At 42.4% G+C, this 25,156-nt stretch overlaps 1 protein-coding gene across 1 annotated transcript in view; it reads left to right on the top strand.

The window, feature by feature from the left end:
- The window catches only part of LOC124554032 (putative zinc finger protein 66), a 105,531-nt gene that overhangs the window by 36,164 nt on the left and 44,211 nt on the right, over window positions 1-25,156 (top strand). The window contains exon 6 of the mRNA XM_047128066.1: window positions 6,079-6,171. Within this exon, the coding sequence (XP_046984022.1) occupies window positions 6,079-6,171 (93 nt within the window). The remainder of the gene's footprint in view (window positions 1-6,078; window positions 6,172-25,156) is intronic.

A 25,156-nucleotide genomic window follows, 5' to 3' on the forward strand; every position in this document is an offset into this window, starting at 1 on the left:
GGCAGAGGGTTCATCGAACCACAATCATACTATCTCTCTACCATTCCACTCCCGAACAGCGCGCGGAAAAAAATGAACACCTAAACCTTTCTGTTCGAGCTCTGATTTCTCTTATTTTATTTTGATGATCATTCCTACCTATGTAGGTTGGGCTCAACAAAATATTTTCGCATTCGGAAGAGAAAGTGGGTGACTGAAATTTCGTAAATAGATCTCGCCGTGACGAAAAACGTCTTTGCTTTAATGACTTCCATCCCAATTCGCGTGTCATATCTGCCTCACTCTCTCCCCTATTACATGATAATACAAAACGAGCTGCCCTTTTTTGCACCCTTTCGATGTCCTCCGTCAATCCCACGTGGTAAGGATCCCACACCGCGCAGCAATATTCTAACAGAGAACAAACGAGTGTAGTGTAAGCTGTCTCTTTAGCGGATTTGTTGCATCTTCTAAGTGTCCTGCCAATGAAACTCGAAAATCTTTTGTGTAATTTGCCGTCACCATCAACATATCTAGCAGCTAAATTCAGTTGGGTAATGTGCACTATGTACGTAGTCTCATCAAAGGTTATGCTTTAATAACGAGAATCTTTGATTTCCTCCAGTAATCTCGATAACATCACTGTTTCACAGCACGAAATACGTTCGTTACACTTTGTTTTACATATGCAAGTGGCATTCGCTTTAGTGGTCTCAAGGTGATGTTTTAGTTGCAAGTCTCCAGTGTCAGTTCTAAATCTTAGAAGAGCTTAGAAGTTTCCTGTGTTACTCACTATACTCTCACGATCATTAGATCATTATCATTTTCTAATAGACTCCCATCATGTCTAAGGCCCCCCCCCCCCCCCCCCCCCCTCAGGGGAATATTTTGCTTTCCATGAGATATGATTGTTTTTATTATAGGTACAAGACAGTCTCAGTCTTCCCAAATGTTTTCCATTCTCTGTCTTGACATTGATTTATGACACAAAGTTTGCATTCCTCGTGTTGGCAAAAATAATTTTGCATCTGTTGATACTTCAGTGTGGTACTTGAGCTGAGAGTGAGTCTCATGGTCACCATCTTTACCAGTAAGTTTGGCAAACTTTGATAGTGTTTCAGTCACAAGTTTCTTGGCGATAGTGGATTTCTTTCCTCCAGCCATTTTATTGTTCACAAAAAGTGAAGAGTTAATGCAAAAAAGTCCCTTTTTAACTTGGGAGAACACCAGCCACGGATACTGTTTAAAATGATTATCATGCAATTGCCTATGTTCAACCCGCCCTTCCTTGTTGTGCTCAGAAGTAGGAAAGACAACCTTTTCCAGGTTTCCTTGGAGCTGTGAGAAGCTTGTGTTTTATAGCATCAATAATATCCTGATGGTAATACATCCTATTAATTGCCAATATCTGTGTGATTGAAGGAATCGGTCAATGAACTTCGTTGTGGAAGTTTTGACAAAGTGCTGGGCTGTGCCTTTACATCTGGTGGTGTTTTTGCAGATGAATGCTGACCAGAATCATCAGATGTTTCTACTTTCTTTTCTTTATTACATATCAATCCATTTTAGTATATTGTTACAATGTAGGTAAATTAGATGCCAATTATTCTCGAATAAATACTTTATTCGCACTGAAAAATGTATCGCTGGTACCCTTAGCACTAATACACACTTGGCGACTCTCCCAGATTTCTAATATCACTGAGCACAATACTGACTGAAGTCCGTGTTAATAGCCAGCAATGCAGTTGTTCACTTTTTATCACTTCCAAGTTATCGTGAAGATTGTAGCTTTCAAACTGACTACCTGGCAGCGACTCTGCTTCTCATATATATGTGGCTCAGTTGTTTTGAGAACATTCGCTGCTAGAATGTCAAATATGCTTTTGGCCACTTCTAAGTCACACTGGTGAAGTTGCCCCCTTAGCTAGGTGTTCAACAGATGCTTGTCTAAGTCACATGGCAGTGGCAGCTACAGCAGGGTTAAGATTAACGACATAATTAGTAAATGAGGGCAAGGCTCTCACATTCCCACAAACAAGGAAGAGCCAAATACAGATAGAGAAAAGCTTACAATATTGGTTTCCACACAGAAAGACACAGTAAAAGGAAATTATTGACACAAATATATTTATGAACCTGCTAATATTGCTACTGCCGAAGTGCTGTATTTGTTCTGCACACATTGTACCACGCGGTTAGCTTTTTTTGACAACAAATGCCATGAGAATCTTTCAGTTGAGTGGCCCAAAAAAAGAATTTGTTATGCCACTGCTTTTGTGGGTATAAATTTGTGATACTGGATATGGTGGATGCAGAGAAAGTCCACCCATCAGGTAGGAGATTTCAGAAAAATCATGGAAGAACAAATATGGATGTAACAATAGCGAAATAGCTGCAAACTTAACTTTGGTGGCATGCATAGATATTCACGGACAGCTATAATTGTACCAAGAGTGTGACTGCATCATTAGACCATTTGACTAGGATAAGTGAAGGAGAGTAAACCAGCCATGAGTTTTTACTCTGTTGAACATAAAACAAGTGGTCACTGATTTTTACATCAAAGGCCATTCCTTGTGCCTGTTCATTATCGCGGAAAATTTCTCTCTAGTTTCGGGTTCCTAGGACAACGACCATGGGTGTCCAGATAGCATATGTGAGTTGTTTTCTATGACTTATGAAGGATTGCTAGTGGTGCAAGCAAAACAATTATATTTATTTTTATTTGTACAGATTTAGGACAAATTCACAATGACATTCAATTGTGAAATAATTAAATTTGGAACTTACATAGCATCCATAGTTCACCCACATCACTACTGGGACTGTGGCACTGGAGGGAAGCAGAAAGTTGTCATGATATGTTACATGTTTTCTATTTTGTACAATAATGATATAGCATTGTTTTGCAGAATGACAGAATGAAGAAATGTTTATTTAAGGAAAAGTAGTGGACTTCTTGGCTTCACTTGGGTGTGCATTTACTCCAGTTCTAACACCCTCGATCTGCATTCCCTTCCACTCCATTCTCTGTCCATGCACCCCCCCCCCCCCCTCCCCAGGGGCCCTTTAGGGTGATTCATTGGCTGAAAAGGTCAAAGTGATGGTATACGGATGCAATGTGAAACCGTAGGTCCCTCCCCCTTCTGGTGCTTAAAGTATCCGGAATTTGGGCACGTCTTTGCATTGCACACTATCCTTATCTGTAGAGATTGTGGATGAGTATCTCTTGCAAATGCCCTGTGTGCCTCTGCCCCCATCTGTGTCCACAGTGGAAAGCACCACACTCCCTGCTCACCAGATTACACAGTTTTCTAGGGAGTGAAGAAAATACACTATGTCATACAAGACAAGAATACAAGACAAGACAAGAATACAAGACTCTGGACAAACCTACTGACAAAGAGGCCAAAAGGAAAGCATGTACACTATGTCATATGCTACAGCTACAAAGACATTTCCCTTTTGTTGATGGTATTCGTGTCTGTTACTCTTTCTGTAGTGGGCCCTCAGGCCATCCCCCACCCCCTGATGGTTTGACTGCTCCCCTTCTCTTCCCATCCACCAGGGACGTTTGTCTCCACCTCCCAGCCTGAGATGACTAAGCTTCTTCTGGCTTCTCTTGCCAGGAAGGGATCCTTGGAGACACTTCCTTCCCTGGGTTGCACAGATCTACAACTGGACACCAGCAACTGGCTGAAGGCGCCACAAGCTGTTGGTCACACTGCTTTATGATAATAATTTTTATCTGAAACTGATTCAGAGAAGCCCTTGGCATCATCAAAATCCTCTAAGGAGAGAAAAGACAAGAAAAATAGTTCAAGGAGGAGGACCTTCCAGTGGACCCCCACACTGGCAGATCCCACCTGTTCAACTCCTGTGGCCAAGGCAAAGATTCCAGCAACCCCTGAGGCCCCAGTTTGCTCCACACAATGGAACTCGGAATGGAGTTTGCGCAGATGTTGTGGATGCACTGTTTAGCAAACTTTTGCCTCTTGATACACCTTTGGAAGCTGTGGCTGTTTGGGTAAAGTGCATTTCAGCATAGTACTGTCTGCAGTGTTTACATTCCTTCTGATGATAAAGCATCTCATGACATATTGTTTGCATTGGTTTCCCAGCTCCCCCCCCCCCCCCCCCCCCCCCAAACTTTCCTAATTTTGGGCAGTTTCAATTAACATAACCCTTTGTAGCTTTTAACTATGATCACTGGCCATCGTAAGGACCTGCAGGCCAGGGTGGCCGTCGGTTCGAGGTGCTACAGTCTGGAACCGAGCAACTGCTACCGTCGCAGGTTTGAATCCTGCCTCAGGCATGGATGTGTGTGATGTCCTTAGGTTAGTTAGGTTTAAGTAGTTGTAAGTTCTATGGATTCATCAGTGTCCTAGCCCTCTGCCCTGATAGAGCACCAGGGCCAGGTCACATTCACAAGCATCATACCCTTCCCATCTGTAACTGGATCTGGAGCGAGGACCAGTTCCCATTGCAACAATTAGAAAGCATCATTGTGCTGAAAGGGAGTAGGCACCTCTAGAGATGGGCTGTTATCGCCCAGTAAGTTTCACCAATGTTTTCTGTAAATTGCTTGTATGCGCAGAGAGCTGACAGTTGTGTGGCTCTTTGAGTCTTGGACTTCTGGCTGCATCCCAGTGTGATTTTTGCCAAGGCTGTTCCATTACTGATAATATGGTTTGCCTGCAGTCTGCCAGCCAATCAGCTTTTGCCCAATGTCAGTGCATTATAGCTGTCTTCTTTGACCTGCAAAAGCTGTGTGACACCAGGAGGTGACACCATATCTTTGCTGCCTTACACAAGTGGGGTCTGTGGGAGCCACTCCCAATTTTTATCTAGAATTTCCTGTCGCAGTGTATGTTCTGGGTTCTAGTTGGTGCTTCCCACAACACTCCACATATCCAAGAGAATGAAGTCCTGCAGGGCTCTGTACTGTCTTTCCACAAGACATCAGTGGTCACCTCCAGCTGTGACGTCATCAGTAGCAGAGGTCATGAGTATCACCCTCCTTGTATGCTGACTATTTCTGCCTCTTACTATTGCTCCTCTAGTGTGTGTGTCACTGAATGTAGACTGCAAGGTGGCATACGAAAGACGTGGTCATGGGCACTCGCCCATGGCTTTTCGTTTTCAGCTGCCAAGACCCATGTCATGGTTTTCTGTCAACATTGTATGGTTCATCCACAACCAGAACTTTATTTTGATGACAGACTTCTCAATGAGGCAGGAACTTACTGCTTTTTAGGACTGGTCTTTGATTCTTAGTTGGCATGAAATCCCAATCTTTGGCAGTGTAAGTGAAAGTGCTTGCTGCACCTCAGTACACTTCGTCACCTGAGTAACACCAGCAGGGGTGCAGAGTGCACTGCCCTTCTGCAGCTTTACAAAGCCATGATACAACCCTGTCTTGGTAATGGGAGTCTGGCATATGGTTTGGCATGATCCTCAGCCTTGTGGATACAGGATCTGATGCACCACTGTGGGGTTTGATTTGCAACAGGAGCGTTTTGAACTAGTCTTGTAGACAGATTACTCATGGAGGCTGGGGTTCATTAATTTTGGTGTCAGGAGATGATGCCTCAATGGCTGACTTAGTTTTATGTTTAATTCTTGAGGAGGGCTTTTACCACTCTGTTTAAGGGAGGGAAACTTAACCTTATTGCCTCATTGAGGGGTGGGCAGAACACTCTGTTGCCTCCTCCATCTCTCTCTCTCCCTCTCCTTCTCCCTCTCCCCCCACTCTCTCTCTCCACCCTCTTCCCCTCTCCCTACCCCCCCCCCCTCTCTCTCTCTCTCTCTCTCTCTCTCTCTCTCTCTCTCTTACTCCCCACCCTGCCCCCCTCTCTCTGTCTCCCTCCCCCCTCTCTCCCCCCTCCGTCTCTCTCCCCTCACCCCACACTCTCTCTCCCCTCACCCCACCCTCTCTCTCCCCTGATTTGGATGCACTCTGACACTCACTCTTCCCAATCGATAAGAATCTCTGCAAAGTTGGATGATAATCATAAGAAAGGAATATTGAGAGCTGTGTCATACACACAGAAGTTAGCAAGCAGTTATAATTCACAGATTGTTTTCTTCTTTCAGGCTGTTAAAAATCCATTGGGAATATCTTGGTCCACTGATTTTATCAAGGAGGATCCTGAATTTAATTTCGAAATGAATATAACTGGGAATATTGTAAGTATTTACATCTCTGATGTATTGCTTGTAGTCAAATAAGTCTTTTGGTAAGTTTGTAGAGTAAAAGTTGCATTGAAATGGAATTGTCACAGATTGTCAGTTTTCTGGAATTTGTTGCTGTTCGTAATTGTAGAATATTCTTCTGCTCCTGCACTTGACTTTCATATCACCTCTTACGTTCTGACCATTTTAAATAGAAGGGGGACTAGTGGTTGGTATAATGCTGTTCTGTTGCCCTTGTTGATATCAACTATATTGTATAATGGTTGTCTGTGATGGTCCCTAAATTCACATTTAGATGAAGTGCAAGTTCCAATAGTGTAGGTCATTTGAGAAATATTCCTCCTTTCAATAACATCTGATCAATAAAATTCAAAAGAACATTGACTGTCCTTATCCTTTCCCTAAAAATTTATTGGGTTTTGATAAAGAGATAAAATTTGTGTGTTGTAGATCAGCCCTGATACTTAGGCCGCAACCTGTACATATTGTGGCAGCTTCTGTGGTACCTGTTGTATTACTTATAAAATTTTCATTCATAGAAAAACTCTGTGTATGTCTTATGTCTTTTGGTGAATGATTGTACATAGATGAAGCCATCTATGACCTCACCATTCAAGTCCTGGCAGATCTAAAGAAGAAAGATTAATTTTTTAAATATGCTTTATGACCTTGCTAAGGGAAGAAGATGCTCACATTGATAAACATGTCACAGGAATGAAATTAGACAAAGATTGGGGAACGTTCAACACACAATTGCAGAAGGTTAGATACTGGCTCACTCTCGATCTCATTGTTCATAAACAAACTTCCTGAAGTTATAAAGCATTTTTCAGGCACTGAAATGTTAGCTTCTTCAGACACTGGAATGTGTGGTGATTATACAAGCATACAGGTTGAGGATCCAAACTATCATGCTACGGACAGCTCAGAGAGTATGTAAAGGAGTGTAGCTGATTCACAGCTAACAGGCAAGACTTAAATGTCACAGGGACTCATGTTATGCCATTTTAAACAAATGAAAGGCATACATTGGCATCACAAGTAGACAGGACAGTAAGTGAAACAGTAGTAGTGTTGTTCCACAAGAAGGGTTTTCCAGAAATGAGAACGCCACACATAGTAGTCAGGGATGTGCAAATGAGGAGCTTGCCCACAACAGTGCCCTAGGGCATAGCTGTAGTTGTCAAAGTGGCTGGATTGTAGTTGGTGACCACTTACCATGAAAATACAAAAGGCCATACTGGGCTTTGTATGCAGCCCAAGAGATCACAAGCTGAGCAATATGTCTCCATGGCACCAGGGCCAGAGGTTCAGGGATAGTGTCCACTGCATGGAGTGCTGCTCCCAATGCAAGTGTGCAGAACAGTGTGTTGCTGGTTGTGTGGTCTGGAAAACCACGTCATGTGGTTGGCACTGAAATCACTGACGTGTACGCCACTTGTTACGTTGAAAATATGTAACTTAGATTAAAGAGTGGTAGACACGTGAGAAATCTATGAATAGGATTTTTGACTGTAACAGTTATCCTGAGTAGTACATGAAGTTGTGCAGCGAACATCTTAGCTCTCTCAGCTAGAGTGCCGTGCAACCTTTGTGGTCTCGACAGCATAAAATGTGAGGGCTTAATAATGATGCAGAGAAATAGGGCTGATCATTTTGATACTGGCACATGGCCAGCAAGATTCTGTATTAATTGTGGAATTGGAAATTTTATTAGGTAATTGCATGAGAAGCCAGAGCAAGATAGCAAAGTAATACTTTGTTGGAGAAGCAATTCAGTGCCAGGCTGCTACATCTGTTACTGGTAGGTTCAAACAACACACAAGTATAACGGACATCTTTCAGGAACTCAAATGAGAATTCCCAGAGGGAAGGTGATGCTCTTTTGAGAAATGCCATTGAGAACATTTAGAGAACTGCCATTTGAAGCTGACTGCTGAACGATTTTCTTGTTTCCAACATACATAGCACATAAGGACTATGAAGATAAAATTTGAGAAGTCAGGACTGATAGAGAGGCACATATACAGTCTCTTTCCCTCGTATTTGCGAGTGGAATGGGAATGGAAATGACCAGCAGGGTTATGGGGTACCCTTCGCCATTAGTGCCATTAGGTGGGTAGTGGTGTATCCATATATGTGGAGATACAAGGTAAAATAAGTAGGTGACTAATGTAGTAGGATCAACAGTGATGTTGTTCATAGTAGTAAATGTACATATACATAGATACAAAATAATCTATTAGAAGTTCCCATAATTAGCAGTATGAGTAGATTAGCACTAGTCACAAACAGCTAGTTGTCACTATACTTCACAGAGGTAAATCCCTGTGGGAGCTTTTGCCTTTAAGATTTGCAGCCTGGCTCATCCCTCATCCATTCACACCCCATCTGTTGCCAGAGCAGAGATTACAGTGTTGGAAGCAAATTTAATTTCATGAAAAAAATTCTGAAACATTCAGTAATAGATGGAACCCATAGAGACAAATTAAGATCTTCATATTTCAATGAAAGAAGTTATACCTGTATAAGCAATTCCTCAGGATGTTTCAAATCATCATATATCACAAGGCTATAACTTTGACATAAATAAAGATACAGAATTGGGGTCAGATTTTTACTTCTATACATGCCTGCAAAGCCTTTATTTACAAAGGAACCATATGATTTTCTCATTGCTTACATTTTATGTGTGTGCACATACAACATTAAGGTGCTTTTCACAGCTGTGTTTAGGGCCAGATTCAGCATTTACTGCTCACAAATATCAAAGTTCTTGTCAACACATTTAAGCATCCAGGTATTAGACCTAGTCCATGCATATGCATGCATGTCAGTTTAGTAAACTCACTGCTGTTTCCATGTAGCATCATAGTTCATCCAAAGTTGTTGGAAGAGGAGACACATAGGAGGAGCCTTTCACAAACTCCCACCTATAAAAAAGATACCATTCTGTGAGATGAAGCAAATTTCAAGGTCAGTTCTGCAGCCCCTTTAGCTGATCAATCCCTCAGGCAGCTTACTGGTAAGAAGTGCTCTTTTGTGCAGGTTCCAATGCAGTGGTATACCATCCATATGAAAAATTATATTTCTGATAATTTTCCATCTCTTCTGTTTTTGGTCCATCTATGTGTTTTGTAATATTGTCAACTTTCTTCAGTTTGTTACAGAATTCCCCTCTCTTCAGATTCAGTTCAGTATTATCTCACTAAACTGTTCATCACATTACTTAAGTTTAATAATAAATCATGATCACTACCAACAAACTTCCTGTATCATATTGCACAGCACTTTACCCTTATTAATGTTGCAGTTACCAGTTCAAGTCATCCCTTGAAGACTCATTTTATAAGATGGAAAAGCAATCAGAAATGACCTGCTACTGGAAGAAGTAGATACTACTGGTTACACACTAAATGAAACATACTGCGGACAATTCCTAGGTGTCTGCTTGGGTTTCAATTGAAATGGGGTCCACAAATTGGTAAACTTGTCAAGTTGATCCCCTCAGCATTACTCACCTACAGGCAATAATGATGGCATCTTTTGGAGTTTTCACTTGTTTTTGGAATTATCTTCTGGGAAAGCCAACTTGAAATAAAAAACAATCTATGTTATTTAACGTAAAAGCCAATAGGGAGTTCCATAGTGACATGTAGGTGCAAGTTTCCCTAGGTCAATGGAGAGGTTAATGCAAGGTGTTCACATCACAATCCTGCTACAAGCTTGTATAGGATAAATACTAATTTGTTAATTGCTGCCATGCTCTATAAGATTATCCTATAGAATAGTACTGAGAGAAAGCATGCTAGGAAGCATTTCTGCAAGTTGGCATTCTGGAGGAACATTCATTAATTACAGGGCAGAGAGATATGAGCTTTTTGGTTAACTCATTCTCATGCTGGTGCCTCCTAATTTATTATTGATCTGAATGCCCAAGAACTTAACTCATGGATCCTCATCCAGTGTCTGTCATTGATATCTCCTTGTATCTGTAAGTCATTTGGATTTGTTTGGAATTGCATGATGTGTGTTTTTGTAATTATAAATCTAAAAACAAAGATGAGGTAACTTACCAAACGAAAGCGTTGGCATGTTGATAGACACACACACACACACACACACACACACACACACACACACACATATACAGACTGTTGCCCATTATCCTTCCCACCCCTCCCAAAGTGGTATTCCGCCTTCCACTGAACCTACACAATATACTTGTCCATCGTTCCACAACTCCTGCTTCCAACCCCTTACCTCATGGCCCATATTCCTGTAATAGACCTCGATGCAAGAAGTGTTCCATATGTCCTCCACCACCGCCACCGCCACCTACTCTAGTCCAGTCACAAACATCACCTATCCCATCAAAGACAGGGCTACTTGTGAAACCCGTCATGTAACATACAAGCTAAGCTGCAATCACTGCTGTATTCTATGTGGGCATGACAACCAACAAGCTGTCTGTCCACATGAATGGCCACTGACGAACTATGGCCAAGAAACAAGTGGACCACCCTGTTGCTGAGCAAGCTGCCAAACATAACATTCTTCACTTCAGTGACTGCTTCACAGCCCATGCCATATGAATCCTTCCCACCAACACCAGCTTTTCTGAATTGCACAGCTGTGAACTTTCCCTGCAATACATCTACATTCCTGTAACCGTTCTGGCCTCAACCTTCATTAGTCACTGCTCTCACCCATCCAGCCCTTTTCTTGTTCCCAATCCAGCACTACGCAGCTGTCATTGCACCATCACACCATGACTTGTACAGTTACAGAATGAAAAAGTCATCCCAGCATTGGGAGGCTGCTGTAAATAGTGAAGGAGAACATTTTGTTAATTATTTAAGCCTCTCTTATTTGTATCTGCTGTATATTAAAATTAGGGAAATATGCCATGAACCATATACGAACCAAATAATTGCTGGAAATGGGTACATATGCCTTACCTTTTTTCATTTTATTGGTAAACGTGTTTCCTTTCATCTCTGTCTAACCAGTATATATAATGCTCAAAATAAAACTTGGTCTGTTAAGCCCAGTGTCTGAATACAGATGTTGCAAACACGGATTGGTATTGTACATACCGTTTACAACACAGTTAACTCAGTGGATGCGTGCTAAGTCTTCAGTGATGAATCATATTGTCTTTAGTTGTTGAATTTATAAAGAATTTAATATTTCCTCAAAATAATTCTGATCTGCAAGTAAGGTTATGGCTGAGTAAATGTCAGAACATTCTTAATTTCTTGTCATAAAATGATGTGGCTCTGTTGAGAGGTTAATGTAATCTGTCCACTATTGATTCTCATAATATTTGAGGAGTAGTGTTTGGGTCAGCTGTGTTGTGACAGTTAACCAACATAAAATCTAATTACTCTTGTTCTGAGGTATCGGTTTAAATAATTTTAATGAACAACCCAAAGGGTGCATTGAAATATCATCAAAAAATGAGCATATATTCTAAAAGTAATTTCATATGAAGAAAATGCGCTGAAGGATTGACAGACCCTGTAAATTAGTTAATAAATTTGTTTACTTCATTGTAGGAATTACTGAACTACTAAATATCCACCAATTGATGTTGGAAATAATTTGATTTTGCTGTATGATCAGTAGGCCTGGTAGTTTCAGTGGATAGAGATACAATTATTTCTTAAAGGGAATACAACTGTATACTTACTTATTAAAGGTCAGTTGAATCAAAAGTACAATTCAGCTGAGGAAAGAGTGATTCCAAGTTTCCTCTTGGGCAATAACATGCATGAAAAGTGAGTTTCATTAATTTTTATAGTAACATTCCTTTTCTAATGATTGATAATATGTTCACACAGTTGGCTGTGTGGAATTAAAGACAGCTTCTGAAAGAATTTTTTAAAATTATGTTCAAATCAGAAATTATTTGAATTGCACCCTTCTTTTAAAATCCAAATACATAAGGAATGTGTTAAATTAGGCATGCAATAATTGAATCTAAAACTTTAAATCTTGAGGATAAAAGTGAAAAACTAATTGCATTTTGGACACATGGCTCACACAAATAGCGTAATTCATAATGCAATTTTTAATACTCTAAAAAACTAAAACTATACATAAATCATACGATTTAAATACGTAGGTCTTTCAGTTTTACATTATATTACATTTTCTTCTTAAAAGATTCACCTTGCAACATAGTTGTAGGTCCCAATTTAAAAGACATAAGTAATATCTGTTGCTTTTTAAATAGTCATTGGTTAATTTATTAATGTTCAAATTTGTTCAGTTCTAACGAAAAGTACTGTCACTTTTGTATTGTGTGAATAAATTGTAGCCTTTGGAATGGGTTTCAAAAACATTACCATAGGTTCTGCATTTTCAGAGATGCCATAGAAGTTGTTCTATACCTCTCTCATTTAAAGTTTCTACAGTGACAAACAATCCAGGATTTATCAGATCAACATGCACATCCTTGACAGCATCTGGTCCATTTGTGTCTTCATCTCCAGCATTTGATCCCCGCAAAAATCATTTTCCAACTCTGAATACCAAGCACATCTTTGACGGGTTGCATCCATAGTTACAAGATGATGATTGGTTTTTTCAAGCTTCATGGTTAGAGTGACAATAATATTATTATAGCTTACGGCTAAAAATAATCATAGTTTTGAATATGAGCAAAAATGTTTGAGCTGAATGTGAGTTACACTCACTCTGTTGTCCAGAAACTATCTTCCAGTACCATTAAACAAGGTTTTTGCTTCAATTTAAGTTTGTGCACACTTATAAAAAATCTGTAGCTCAGTCAGCATATCATTTTCTGTGTTTCATCTGGTTCCACACTTCGTTCCTCATTGTACCACCAATAGCATCCATGACGACTTTACCATGTCATGCAGCAAAGAATAACAGTCCATTTCCACTTTTAATACTTTTGAACACAAATTGGATAATGTGTACTTGTTTTCAAATAGAGAAGTATGGCCATCTCAACGAATTGTCAACTGTTTTGAGATGCGAGATCTTCTTATTTACATCAGGTATTATTTATAAGACAACACAGCAACAGAAACTGTTTCATGTGTTAGATCTCATTAGTGATGATGGCATGATAAAATGTTCCTGCAGCATCCAGGTGCAACCTGTGAAGCCTGTACTTATTCATGTTATGAATGAGCACTTAGACTTTTGTCTTCGTTAATCATAGACACACTATCTACAGAGTCAGTCTGTAGATCTCCAGATTTGAGAAATCTATTTTGCACATATCCTCAATTCAGCAGATTGTGGGTTTTTAATGAAACAGTGAAATATTTAATATAAAATTTGCTTATCAATTTCTGGCACTACATCAATGATGGTACCATTAAATTCTGCGTATTTTGTTGCCTGTCAACATCAATCCACTTTTTCCATTTTACTTATTTGTCAGTCAACTTCATTATTTAATGTGGAGTGATGTTTAGGAGCTATAGCTTTTACACTTTATACATGAGTTCGTAGTACACATGAATTAACAGTAGACTACATGTTCCAGTAACTCCTTACCTCATAAAAAATGCTCTTTCCAGTGTCATTTTTCAGTGCATTCACCAGATAATCAGAGTTAGCATGATACCTTCATACATACATTGAGGTGTATTCAGAACCAATAAAATGTGTAATGAATGAAAGTATTTTTTATTTGCCCCATTTCTGTGTCTGCCTAGAGTTGCTTATAAGCTCCCTGAGCTGAAAGTACCATGTAATGTTTTTACAAAGCCCTGTGCATCTTTGTCTTCAGATCTTTAAATAATTTAGTATCCCATCTGTCAGGTGCTTGACAGATTGTTATCTCTGTTGTAAAAATATTAAACTTTCACTCTCTTTTTCTGAATTCTTGTTATCCAGTTTGAGTTGTTAATGTGTGCTTAAACATTATTGGAAATTGTTCCACTGGAACAATTAATTTGTTTGTTACTGCTTTTTTCTGGAGTTGGACTGTCTGGATGTAGCTATCTTTTCACTGCTTTTCCTAAAGTTTATGGTGATTAGTATGAACCTAAATAGGATTCTGATGATTATACTATGGTGACATGAGTGGTTGTCCATTTACTTTCTTCGTACATACTATTCACAGCTCTTTCTTCCTCTCTCTTTTCCTTTATTTTAAATCTAGACATTTGCTAAGTTGCTCTCTTTCCTTTCTTCTGAAGTCTTGTGATATTTTCTTGGCATTTTCCCTGCATTGAATCAATTGTAATTGATTTGCATATAGTTTTGGAATATATATATATATATATATCTCAAATTTACTATCCATTATTTTTAACAGAAAGCTAGTATTAATAATGTGTAACAATACACCAGTCTTCATATACAAATGTATTACTCTGTAAATTATTCATCTACAAAATAATTACCCCATAAATTCTTTGCTTTACAGCACATTTTTAAAAAAAAATTATTTGGGTTGAAGTTAATTACCAAAAAAATGTTAACTTTCTTCCTTACCTACCTTCTGGCATAGTTTTTTTACCAATTATGGATGATACACTTCATTGACCTTCTTCTTATCAAGACTCTGTCCCTCGGATTGACCAAACTATGCTACCCATTACACCAGAGTTACTGGCGGCAAGTATTTCTGGCCTTATTTCACCTCTTGAGTGTCGTTCTAACAATTGGTTACCTTAACCCTTTCACTGAATCCTAAATTTCCATAGGGCCCCTTGCCCTGCACCTTGACTCAAACACCATGGTAGTAATTTCATTACTATGCTTCTTGCCCAGTTTTTTCTATCTGTCAATTTCCCACTTAAAAGCGAAGATAAGTCGATTATTCTTCATACTATATCACTGTGCATTCTACTTCATTCTTCTGCTTTTATGCTTGGGTTATCGAACTCAGTGGAACCTGAACTATGGCTGGGTCTGTACTCAGTAGTTTTCTTTGTCTTTTATGTGCCAGAACAACACCAGGCTCAGCAGAACAAGTGCCACTGCAGTGGTTGGTATGACAGTGGTCATTGTTGTCTCATTCTGGTGCTGATTTTCACAACATGAATTCACATGCTGCAATAACGTTTCCAGGAAGATTGGTCCCTCCTGCTGGTTCAGAAGCATGTTTATAGACTACATTAGTTTTGGTCCCAGAGTTTAATTTAAGCTGGTTAGATTTACGGCAGGTGGCACTTCCATGGGGTCTTCTGGCCAGTACAAATGTGGCTGGGAAAGGCTCAAGTGAGTTATACCTGCAATCATGGTGGACAGGCAGAAAGTAGGTTCCATTACGTTGCATGCTGTTCCATTTAATAAGAAAGCATTCACCTTTCATTCTACCCTCATTGCTGATCTACCGCTCCACTTGTAAAAACTAGCTGCTACTATCATCTTGTCAAAGCTATGGTACAGCCCATGTGCCTCGACCTGCTGAAAGTACAATTCTGGCTGGACCACTTTTTAATTGCATTTTCTTTCCTCCTTTGTCCCATTACCAATTTCACTGCACAGGAATCCTGCCCCACTGATATTATCATACGCGGACAGACTATGATTTTCTCTCGGTGACATTTTTGTAAATTTGCCTCCTCCACTGCGTCATATCTTCCTTTGTGCTTTGTAGTTAATAACGGTTGCTAAGTTTTTACTCTTACAAATTTCTTCAGTATTCCCCATGTGACGAGTTATGCACGAATTATGTAGCACTCGTGATGTGCTTGTTTCCCTGCTACTGTTACAGAAATGAAAATCTAAGCTTTTCTTCCTTCAGTTCTCATTGATGCTGTGGCTACTCCAAATTAAAGGGCAAGTCTTTGTGCTCAGGTTCTGAAACCAATCTCAACTTCGGTGATAGTTCCTTCTGTACTTTCCTTAGACCGTTTAAATACTGCTCTTCTTGCAACAAAATTACCCCTAGCTGAAACACTATCTTCTACAGACTGCAACCATTTTAATAACTACTACCCTCTAAGACTTCTACTTGGGTTTGTAGTTCCCTGATATTTGGAGTTATATGTAATACTGCTGCTTTTGTACTTCAACTTTTTGCATTTCCATGCTGCCAGTCAGTTTTATGCATAAGTTCAAAATCAAATTTGCGTAGTCATGCTGCCCATCCTGTCAGCCTATTGGGAATGATTCTTTAACCTCAGCAACCATTTTAATGCCACATGATCTATTATTACTCTAAATGTTTCACCATACAGATAAATTTGATATATGTGAGTCAATAAATAAGGTTAACATCTCATTCACCATTGCAGAATAATTTCATTCTGCAGAATTCAGCTGCCTTGAGTGTAAGCTACTGGATGTTCTGCACATTGCACCTCTTTTGATAACACAGCCTGGTGCATGGTTTTATGCATCACATAATAAAACAAATTCTGTATTAAAATCTGGAAGTGCCACAATTGGACTCAATGTTTAAGCTTCTTTTAACTCCTCAAAAGCATGCTGACACTCTTCTGACCACACAAACTTAGCACCCTTCTTTTAACAATTGTGTAACCTACTGGCAATATCCGCATATCCTCTTATCAACCAGTGCTAATAGTTCACAAATGCAGAATGATTGCAACTGTTTGACAGATTATGGTACAGGAAATTCACATACACTCTAATTAATCTCAAGTCTGTCTCAACTCCATCTTGTGATATGTCCTAGGTATGCTATCTATTCCATCACAAAATAGCACTTTTTTGTACTCACTGTTAACTTCACTGCTTTGAAACTTAAGAATACGTCCCTTCATCACTGCATATACTGTTTGCTATCACTTCCATAGACGATTATGTCATCAGGATACATAACATTTCCATAGTTTCAAACTTCTGAGTATTGCATCCAACAATCTCTGAAATGTTACAGTTGCATTTTTTAATGAGGGCATCCTTCTGATTTGGTAGTGTCCCCAGGGTTCCAGAAATGCTGTTTTATGTCATTCCTGTGATACAGGCTCTATCTGGTGACACTCACTCTACAAATCCATTGTTGAAAAATATTAGCATAGTTCTAAATGATCCATAGTTTCTGTGATGTTTGGCAAAGAGTAGGCATCCATTATGGTTTTCGCATTTAGGTGTCTGTAATCGAACAAAAACCTATATTTTTTGCACAAATATTCCTGCCCACTGTCGACATCACATTCTTCAATTATTCCATCTTTCTGGTGTTGATCGATTTATAACTCCAAAATTGGGTGAAAGTTGCTAGCTATTCTGTACGGATTGTGGTAGACTGATGATTCATTTCATATTGGTATGCAGTGTTGTGTAATATGCATTCCTGACAATGGTCCTTTTGGCAAAAATAAATCATTGAATTCCAAAAGTAGTTTTGTCATCTGTTCCCTATTGCTTCCCTGTAGATGCTTCACTTTTGCTCCTAATACAGTGTCAGTGATGTCTGGCAGTTCTCTGTGGCTGACACCCCACATGTTCCATTCTTCTTCCTCCAAGATATTCACATTGGCACGGTAGCCAGTCCGTTGTGGTGGGGCGGCCATGTACCCTGTTGGTTGTAGCCCCTGACAACACAGGGATCGCTCTAATGATGCCTGCAGCGTTAACTCCCCACATTGCCAAGTAGTAGATGCCCATCTCCATGGAGCATCAAGACTCCCAGCAATGGCTATCCTGCCAGGTGGCCTTTGCTGTGGCTGGGTTGCGCACGTGGAGGAGGGCCCTTGGTCGGAGTAGGTGGCATCAGGGTGGATGACACGCAATGAAGCATGGCACATCTTCTCTTGCTGGTGGCCAGCCACCAGCAGTCTCTAAGCATTCAAAATCTCACTTCAAGGCTAACATGTATGACCCCAAATCATTCCCCTCCCTGGCCCCACCATGGGAGGAACGAAAGGCTATGAATGACAGTGAAAGGTATTTGCCCCAGTATCTCGTCTGTACCAGAGCTGATGGGAAAACGTTTGTGTCCGAGAAGCCTCAGTTCTTTGTAGAATATTTAGAGGACAAGTTCGTGGAGGTGGAGGGCTTGTCCAAAATGTGGTCAGGGTCAGTCTTAATAAAAACAGCATCCTCTGTCCAGTGACGAGCCTTGCTCGCTTGTACGAAGCTGGGGGATGTTTCTGTTACTATCACTCCCCATAAAAGCTTAAATATGGTCCAGGGCATTATTTTTCACCAAGATCTACTTTTACAGTCCATTTCGTCTGGCACGTCCACCGTGGTCCGAGGGATCATCAAGTTGCCACCAGTGCCTTCATCTTGGCCTTCGAGGGTGACACATTACCTGAGAAGGTGAAGGTGATGGTCTACCGTTGTGATGTCAAGCCATATATCCCACCGCCGATGCGGTGCTTCAAGTGTTGGAAGTTCAGCCATATGTCTTGTCACTGTGCTTTCAGCCTCATATGTCGCGATTGTGGCCGACCATCCCATCCTGATACTCCATGTGCCCCGCCTCCCATCTGTGTCAACTGTGGAGAGCACCATCCCCCTTGCTCGCTGGACTGTAAGATTCTACAGAAGGAACGGAAAATAATGGAATACAAGACCCTGGATTGACTGACCTACACTGAGGCTAAGCGGAAATTTGAACGGCTTCATCCCGTGCGCATGATGTCGTCTTATGCCGCCACTGTCACTCCTGCTCCAGTTCCATCAGCTGCACGACATACAGTCAGCTTTCAGAGCCAGAGGACCACACCTGCCCCCTTCTCTCTCTGTTGCTACCGCACCACTTACCTTGGGAGCAGCACCCCCTCAACCACCTGGACACCAGTCACCACTTCTAAACTGGAGAAGCATAAGTCTTCTTTGGCTTCTCTCGCTCAGACGGGATCCCTTGGGTCACTCCCTTCTCAGGTTCCTACCAGCGGCACAGCAGACACCCACTAGTGGCTGAAGAAGCCACAGGTCGCTAGTTGTCGAGCTTCACGATCGTCTTCGGTCCCGGAGACTGACCAAAAAAGCCCTCCAAGCTAGGGCAACCAAAGGAACAGTGAGGGAAAGCGACATGGAAGACCCCCAAGACCAAGGCACCTGCGGTGGCACATACTCCACCGCTACCTACAAGCTCTGAGGATGAGGTGGACATTCTTGCGTCCGCTGAGGACCCCGATCTCGCCGGTCCCACAGACGCGATGGTTGTCGCTCCTGTCAGTCCTCGATCAGTGGCTGCAGGTGACCCAGTGACGTAATTTGCCTCCTCAGCCCCTTCACGCCTTTCTCAGCCATGGACAATGTCATCCTCCAGTGGAACTGCGCTGGTTTCTTCCACCATCTTGCTGAGCTCCGACAACTTCTCAGCCTTCACCCTTTCTTCTGCATCGCTCTTCAAGAAACTTGGTTTCCAGCGATGCGAAACCCCGCTCTCCGTGGCTATCAGGGTTATTATAAGAACTGGGCAACTTATGAAAGGGTATCTGGTGGTGTCTGCATCTATGTCCTTCACTCTCTTCACAGCGAGTCTATCGCTCTACAAACACCTTTAGAGTCTGTCGCTGTTTGGGTGTGGACGCCACAGGCTGTTACTGTCTGCAGTCTCTATCTTCCACTGGATGGTGATTTCCCGCAGCATGTCCTGGCTGCGCTGATAGCCCAATTGCCGCCACCTTTCCTGTTACTGGGCGACTTCAACGCCCATAATGCTATGTGGGGTGGGTCAGTGGCCACAGGTCGAGGTGCCACCGTTGAGCATGTATTAACACAGCTCGACGTTTCCATTTTAAATGATGGTGCCTTCACACATTTCAGTGTGGCGCATGGCATGTACTCAGCCATCGACCTTTCGATCTGTAGCCCTAGCCTCTTACCGTCTGTCCAATGGAGTGTACATGACGACCTGTGTGGTAGTGACCACTTTCCGATCTTTCTGTCACTGCCACAGTGTCACTCTTCTGAGTGCCCTTGCAGATGGGCTCTGAATAAGGCTGACTGGGACTTGTTCTCCTCCACTGCCAGCATTGCACCTCTTTCTAATGAAGCCATTGATGCGGTGGTTCACTCGGTCACCACCGGCATCGTTACTGCCGCAGAATCTGCCATTCTTCTGGGTCTCCTCGTTGAAGGACTGTGCCTTGGTGGTCGCCTGTGATCGCAGAGGCGATTAAAGATCGCAGGCGGGCGCTCCAGTGTCACAAGCGGCATCCCTCATTAGAAAACCTCATCGCCTTTAAACGGCTCCGTACGCGGGCCTTCTGCCTCATTTACCAACACAAGCAGGAGTGCTGGGAACAATATGTCTCCACCATTGGCCTCCATATCTTTCCATTGCTGGTTTGGGCCAAGATTATTTGCCTCTATTGCTATCGGACCCCTGCCAGCGTCCCTGCCCTCTCACTGAATGGAACAGTTTGTACTGACTCCAACATCATTGCAAACCACTTAGCAGACCATTTTGCTCTGAGTTCCGCTTCTGTAAATTACCCACTGGTCTTCCAGTCCATTAAAGAGCAGTTGGAACGTCGGAACCTTCCATTTCACACCCGCCATCCTGAATAATACAATGTTTCATTTAGTGAGTCAGAATTCCACAGTGCCCTAGCCGCTTGCCCTGCTACAGCTCCCGGGCCAGATTGCATCCACTGTGAGATGCTGAAACACCTCTCAGTGGGCTGCTAGTGACGCCTCCTCGACCTTTACAACCATATCTGGGTCGAGGGTGAGTTTCCGTTGCAATGGCAAGAACCCATTGGAGGTGGACAGCTACTGCCCCATTAGCCTCACCAACATTCTTTGCAAGTTTCTCAAACACATGGTGAGCCGGCGGCTGAGTTGGGTACTCGAGTCTCGGGGCCTTCTGGCTCCGTCTCAGGGTGGGTTCTGTAAAGGCCGCTCTGGCGCCGACAATCTGGTGAGCCTGGAGTCAGCCATCCGTATTGCCTTTGCCTGCTGTCAGCACCTCATCGCTGTCTTTTTTGACATGCGGAATATGTACGATACGACATGGCGCCATCATATCCTCTCTACGCTTCATGATTGGGGTCTTCGGGGTCCACTGCCGATTTTCCTACAAAGTTTTCCGTCACATCGTACCTTCTGTGTGCAAGTCGCGGCCTCCCATAGTTCCTCCCGAGTTCAGGAGAACGGGGTACCACAGGGATCAGTCCTAAGTGTCTGCCTGTTTTTAATTGCAATTAACGGGCTCGCTGTGGCAGTGGGAACGTCTGTCTCAGCTTCCTTGTATGCTGACGACTTCTGCCTCTACTTTAGCTCCATTGGCATTGCAGCTGCTGAATGTCAGCTGCAGGGCACTATCCGCCAGGCGCAGTCTTTGGCTGTAGCGTATGGCTTCCAGTTTTCGGCTGCCAAGACCTGCGTTATGGATTTCTCCCGGCGACGAAGAGTTCACCCTGAACCGTGGCTTTATCTTGTCGGCGAACTTCTTGTGTGGTGGAGACACATCGGTTTTTGGGTGTGGTTTTTCATGCTCTGTTGACTTGGATTCCACATATTCGGCAGCTTCAACAGATGAGTTGGCGGCATCTTAATGCTCTACGATGCTTGAGCCACACCAGCTGGGGTGCCAACCGATCTACCCTCTTACGGCTCTACCAGGCGTTAATCCAGTCCTGTCTGTGTTGCGGGTGCTGGACCCAATCCTTCACAGCGTGATCTGACTTGCCGTTGGTGCTTTCCGGACCAGCCCTGTGGACAGCATACTTGTGGAGGCAGGTGTCCCTCCACTGCAGATACGGCGCCAATGTTTACTGGCCGCTTATACTATGCGTGTTTGTAGCTTGCCCGGGCATCCTAATTATCGTCTCCTGTTCCCTCGGTCTGTCGTCCATCTCCCAGAATGTCTGCCCCAGTCGAGTTGTACGATCGCGGTCCGTGTCAGAGAGCTTCTCTTCGGGCTTGGGGATTTCCCTCTTCCACCTCCTTTTCGGGCCCCTCTGCGTACAGCCCCGTGGTATGTGCCCTGCCCTTGCCTTCGACTTGAATTGGCACAGGGCCCGAAGAACTCAGTCGCTCCAGAGGCCTTTCGCCGCCGCTTTCTTTCCATCCTTGCCACGTATCAGGGCTCTGGCGTTGTTCACACTGATGGTTCGATGGTTGCTGGCCGTGTCTGTTATGCTCTCACTCTAGGGGACCACTATGAACAACATTCATTGCTGGCTGGCTGCAGCGTTTTCACTGCTGAGCTGGTCGCCATATTTCGTGCCCTAGAGTATATCTGCTTCTGCTCAGGTGAATCCTTTGTTATCTGTGGCGACTCCATGAGCAGTTTACGAGCTATCGGCCAGTGCTTCCCTCACTGTCGTCTGGTGATTGCTGTCCAGGAGTCCCTCCATACTTTTGCCCATTGTGGCCGCTCTGTGGTCTTTGTGTGGACCCCTGGTCATGTCGGCATCCCGGGCAATGAACATGTTGACCGCCTGGCCAAACAGGCCACCAGTGAACCAACTCTGGACATTGGCCTCCCGGAGACTGATTTGTGAGCATTCTTACGCCGCAAAGTTTTCACGCTTTGGGACACTGAATGGCGCGATCTGACCACGCCCAACAAACTCCATGCTATCAAGGAGATGATGACTGTGTGGCAGTCATCCGTGTGAGCCACTTGCAGGGACTCAGTTGATCTTTGTCGGCTCCGCATTGGTCACACCTGGCTGACACACAGTTATTTACTGCCTCATGAGGCTCCACCTCTATGTCGCTGTCTGGCGGCTTTGACGGTGGTCTACATTTTGTTGACCTGTCTCCTTTTAGCTGTGCCCAGGCAGACATTTGCGCTGCCTGATATACTCCCTGCCCTTTTAACAGGTGACACTGCCATGACAGGCTTAGTTTACGTTTTATCACTTAATCTAAGTGTTTGCTTTTTTTGTGTTGAGTCTGGCCTTCGGCCTAAGATTTTAGACTGAGTTTTTAATGTATTTCTTGGTGGTTGCTTCCCCCTGCTTATACCACCCGAGGAGATCATGAATGTAAAATTAGAGAGATTCGAGCGCGCATGGAGGCTTTCAGACAGTCGTTCTTCCCGCGAACCATACGCGACTGGAACAGAAAAGGGAGGTAATGACAGTGGCACGTAAAGTGCCCTCCGCCACTCACCATTGGGTGGCTTGCGGAGTATAAATGTAGATGTAGATGGCTTGCTTTTCCTTTTTTGTCTCTATGGTTGGCCAACCAGTCACACTCTGTGCAATTTTAATTCCTTTTGTCTGGTCTCTGTCTAAGTCTTTCTTGTCCTGTGTCATCTGCAGTCTTTTCCATTGTTCGTTTTTATTCTTGCGGGTGTTTGAAATTTTGGAAAAAGGGACCAATGACCGTAGCAGTCTGGTCCCTTCCATACAACAATCCAACCAACCAAATGCCCACTTTTAGCCACTCTATGGTGGACTTTTAACCTTCCCAGCACCATACCTTTGGTTTTGGGTAACAATGTTTCAACAGCAGATTTAGTTTTGCATTTTATTCGTGGGCACTTAGTCTGCTCTCTAAGTTCGTCACCCTCCCTCCATTGTAACTCTGTCACACTTTCTTTGAATTTCTTTGTCTTCGTGGTCGTCTTTTCCCTACGTGTGCTCATCTCGCCTTGTCTTTTTGGGGTGGACGTTTTAATGTGTTGCAGAGTGGCTTGCTCATCCTCTTTTATTATTGTGATCAGCCAGCCCAGACTATATGCTCTATGGTTTTAATACTCTCTTCTACTTTTCCTTGTGATGGATGTTTTCTCCGCTTTTTGTTCTTTCCATTTGTTTTCTTTTTAGGTGTGGTGTCGGGTATTTCTGTTCCGTGAGCCTTGCTTCTGTCACGAAAAAGGGATTGATGACCATGTAGTTTGGTCCCTTTATACTCAAAACCAACCAACCAATCAACTTTGCTCTTCATAATATTGTTACATTCCATCCCGGATTTCCCATTACTTGTATCTATGAAGACTTGCAAGACATCAGCGCTGTAGTTGATCCGACATTGAAATTTGCCCCATAATTCTAATATTTGGCAGTTATGGCCAATTTAAAGTACAGCTTTTAAAGATGCATGTGCGAAATTTGTCTGTTGTTTGACCCCACTTGAATAACAACAAGTACTGAGCAACAAGTACTACACTGTTGAGTGGGTAAAGGGTTTTGGTGTTGCTTTTAACACGTTCAGTAAAAAGTAACACGTTCAGAAGCAGTGGTCTGCACCATGCCACGATAAGAGGACTGAAGAACAATATAAACATAATACGTGATTTAAGTGGCAGAGAGGTGGTGTCCGGTGTTACAAGAATTGCATAGTGTAGCAAGGTGACGCTTGCAGCTAGTTGTTTGAAAAGTGCAAATAATACACATAAAAGAAAAATTAACTTGGGGTAGTTGGTGGGATATTAAGAGAGAGACTTCATGGTGGTGGATTGAAACATAAATCACAAAAGGAAAAGTAGTTCCTGCAAAACAGCCACCAACGCAAGTGAGTGGAATAATGTTGGATTGGTTTGATTGGTTTTGTAAAAGGACATATGTCCATAGAATAACATGTGTCCTGAATTGCAACATATGTGCCCTGTGGAGTACATTGCTCTAACAACATACCTTATGTGCATCTTCTGACAATATTACAATAAAAATGAATAACATGGATAAAACTAACTACAGTTCTGTCTTCATCATTGATGAAAAAGTAGAATAAACAGTGCTATATTATTAGAAGAGAATGTGGAGTTGAATATTGGGTAGTAATATTGACAGCATGTTTCAAGATCATGTACACAATACAGAAGTGTGTTCAAAAGAAGGATTCTAGGATGTAAATATGTAAATTAAGTTAAAGCTGTACAAAGAATACCATGCCTTGATGCACAATGAAGTCAATTTACTTGATAACTCCACGTAAATAAGCGTGCCAGCCAGGCGAAAGGAAGGTAAGACAGACGGTACTTCATGGAAACAAGCAACTTTCAAATATGAAGTCCAGTCAAAAGAAGTGCATCAAAAAACATTGCTTGATGTAGTCTGCATCACCCAGCAATGAAAACTCTCTTCAACATAAACTGGAAAGTGGAGTGACCACTCCTGCAGATGGTTGAGGAAAATATTTGTGTAGGCCACAT

Source organism: Schistocerca americana, chromosome 11, assembly GCF_021461395.2.
Source record: "Schistocerca americana isolate TAMUIC-IGC-003095 chromosome 11, iqSchAmer2.1, whole genome shotgun sequence".
In the NCBI taxonomy this organism is placed as follows: domain Eukaryota; kingdom Metazoa; phylum Arthropoda; class Insecta; order Orthoptera; family Acrididae; genus Schistocerca; species Schistocerca americana.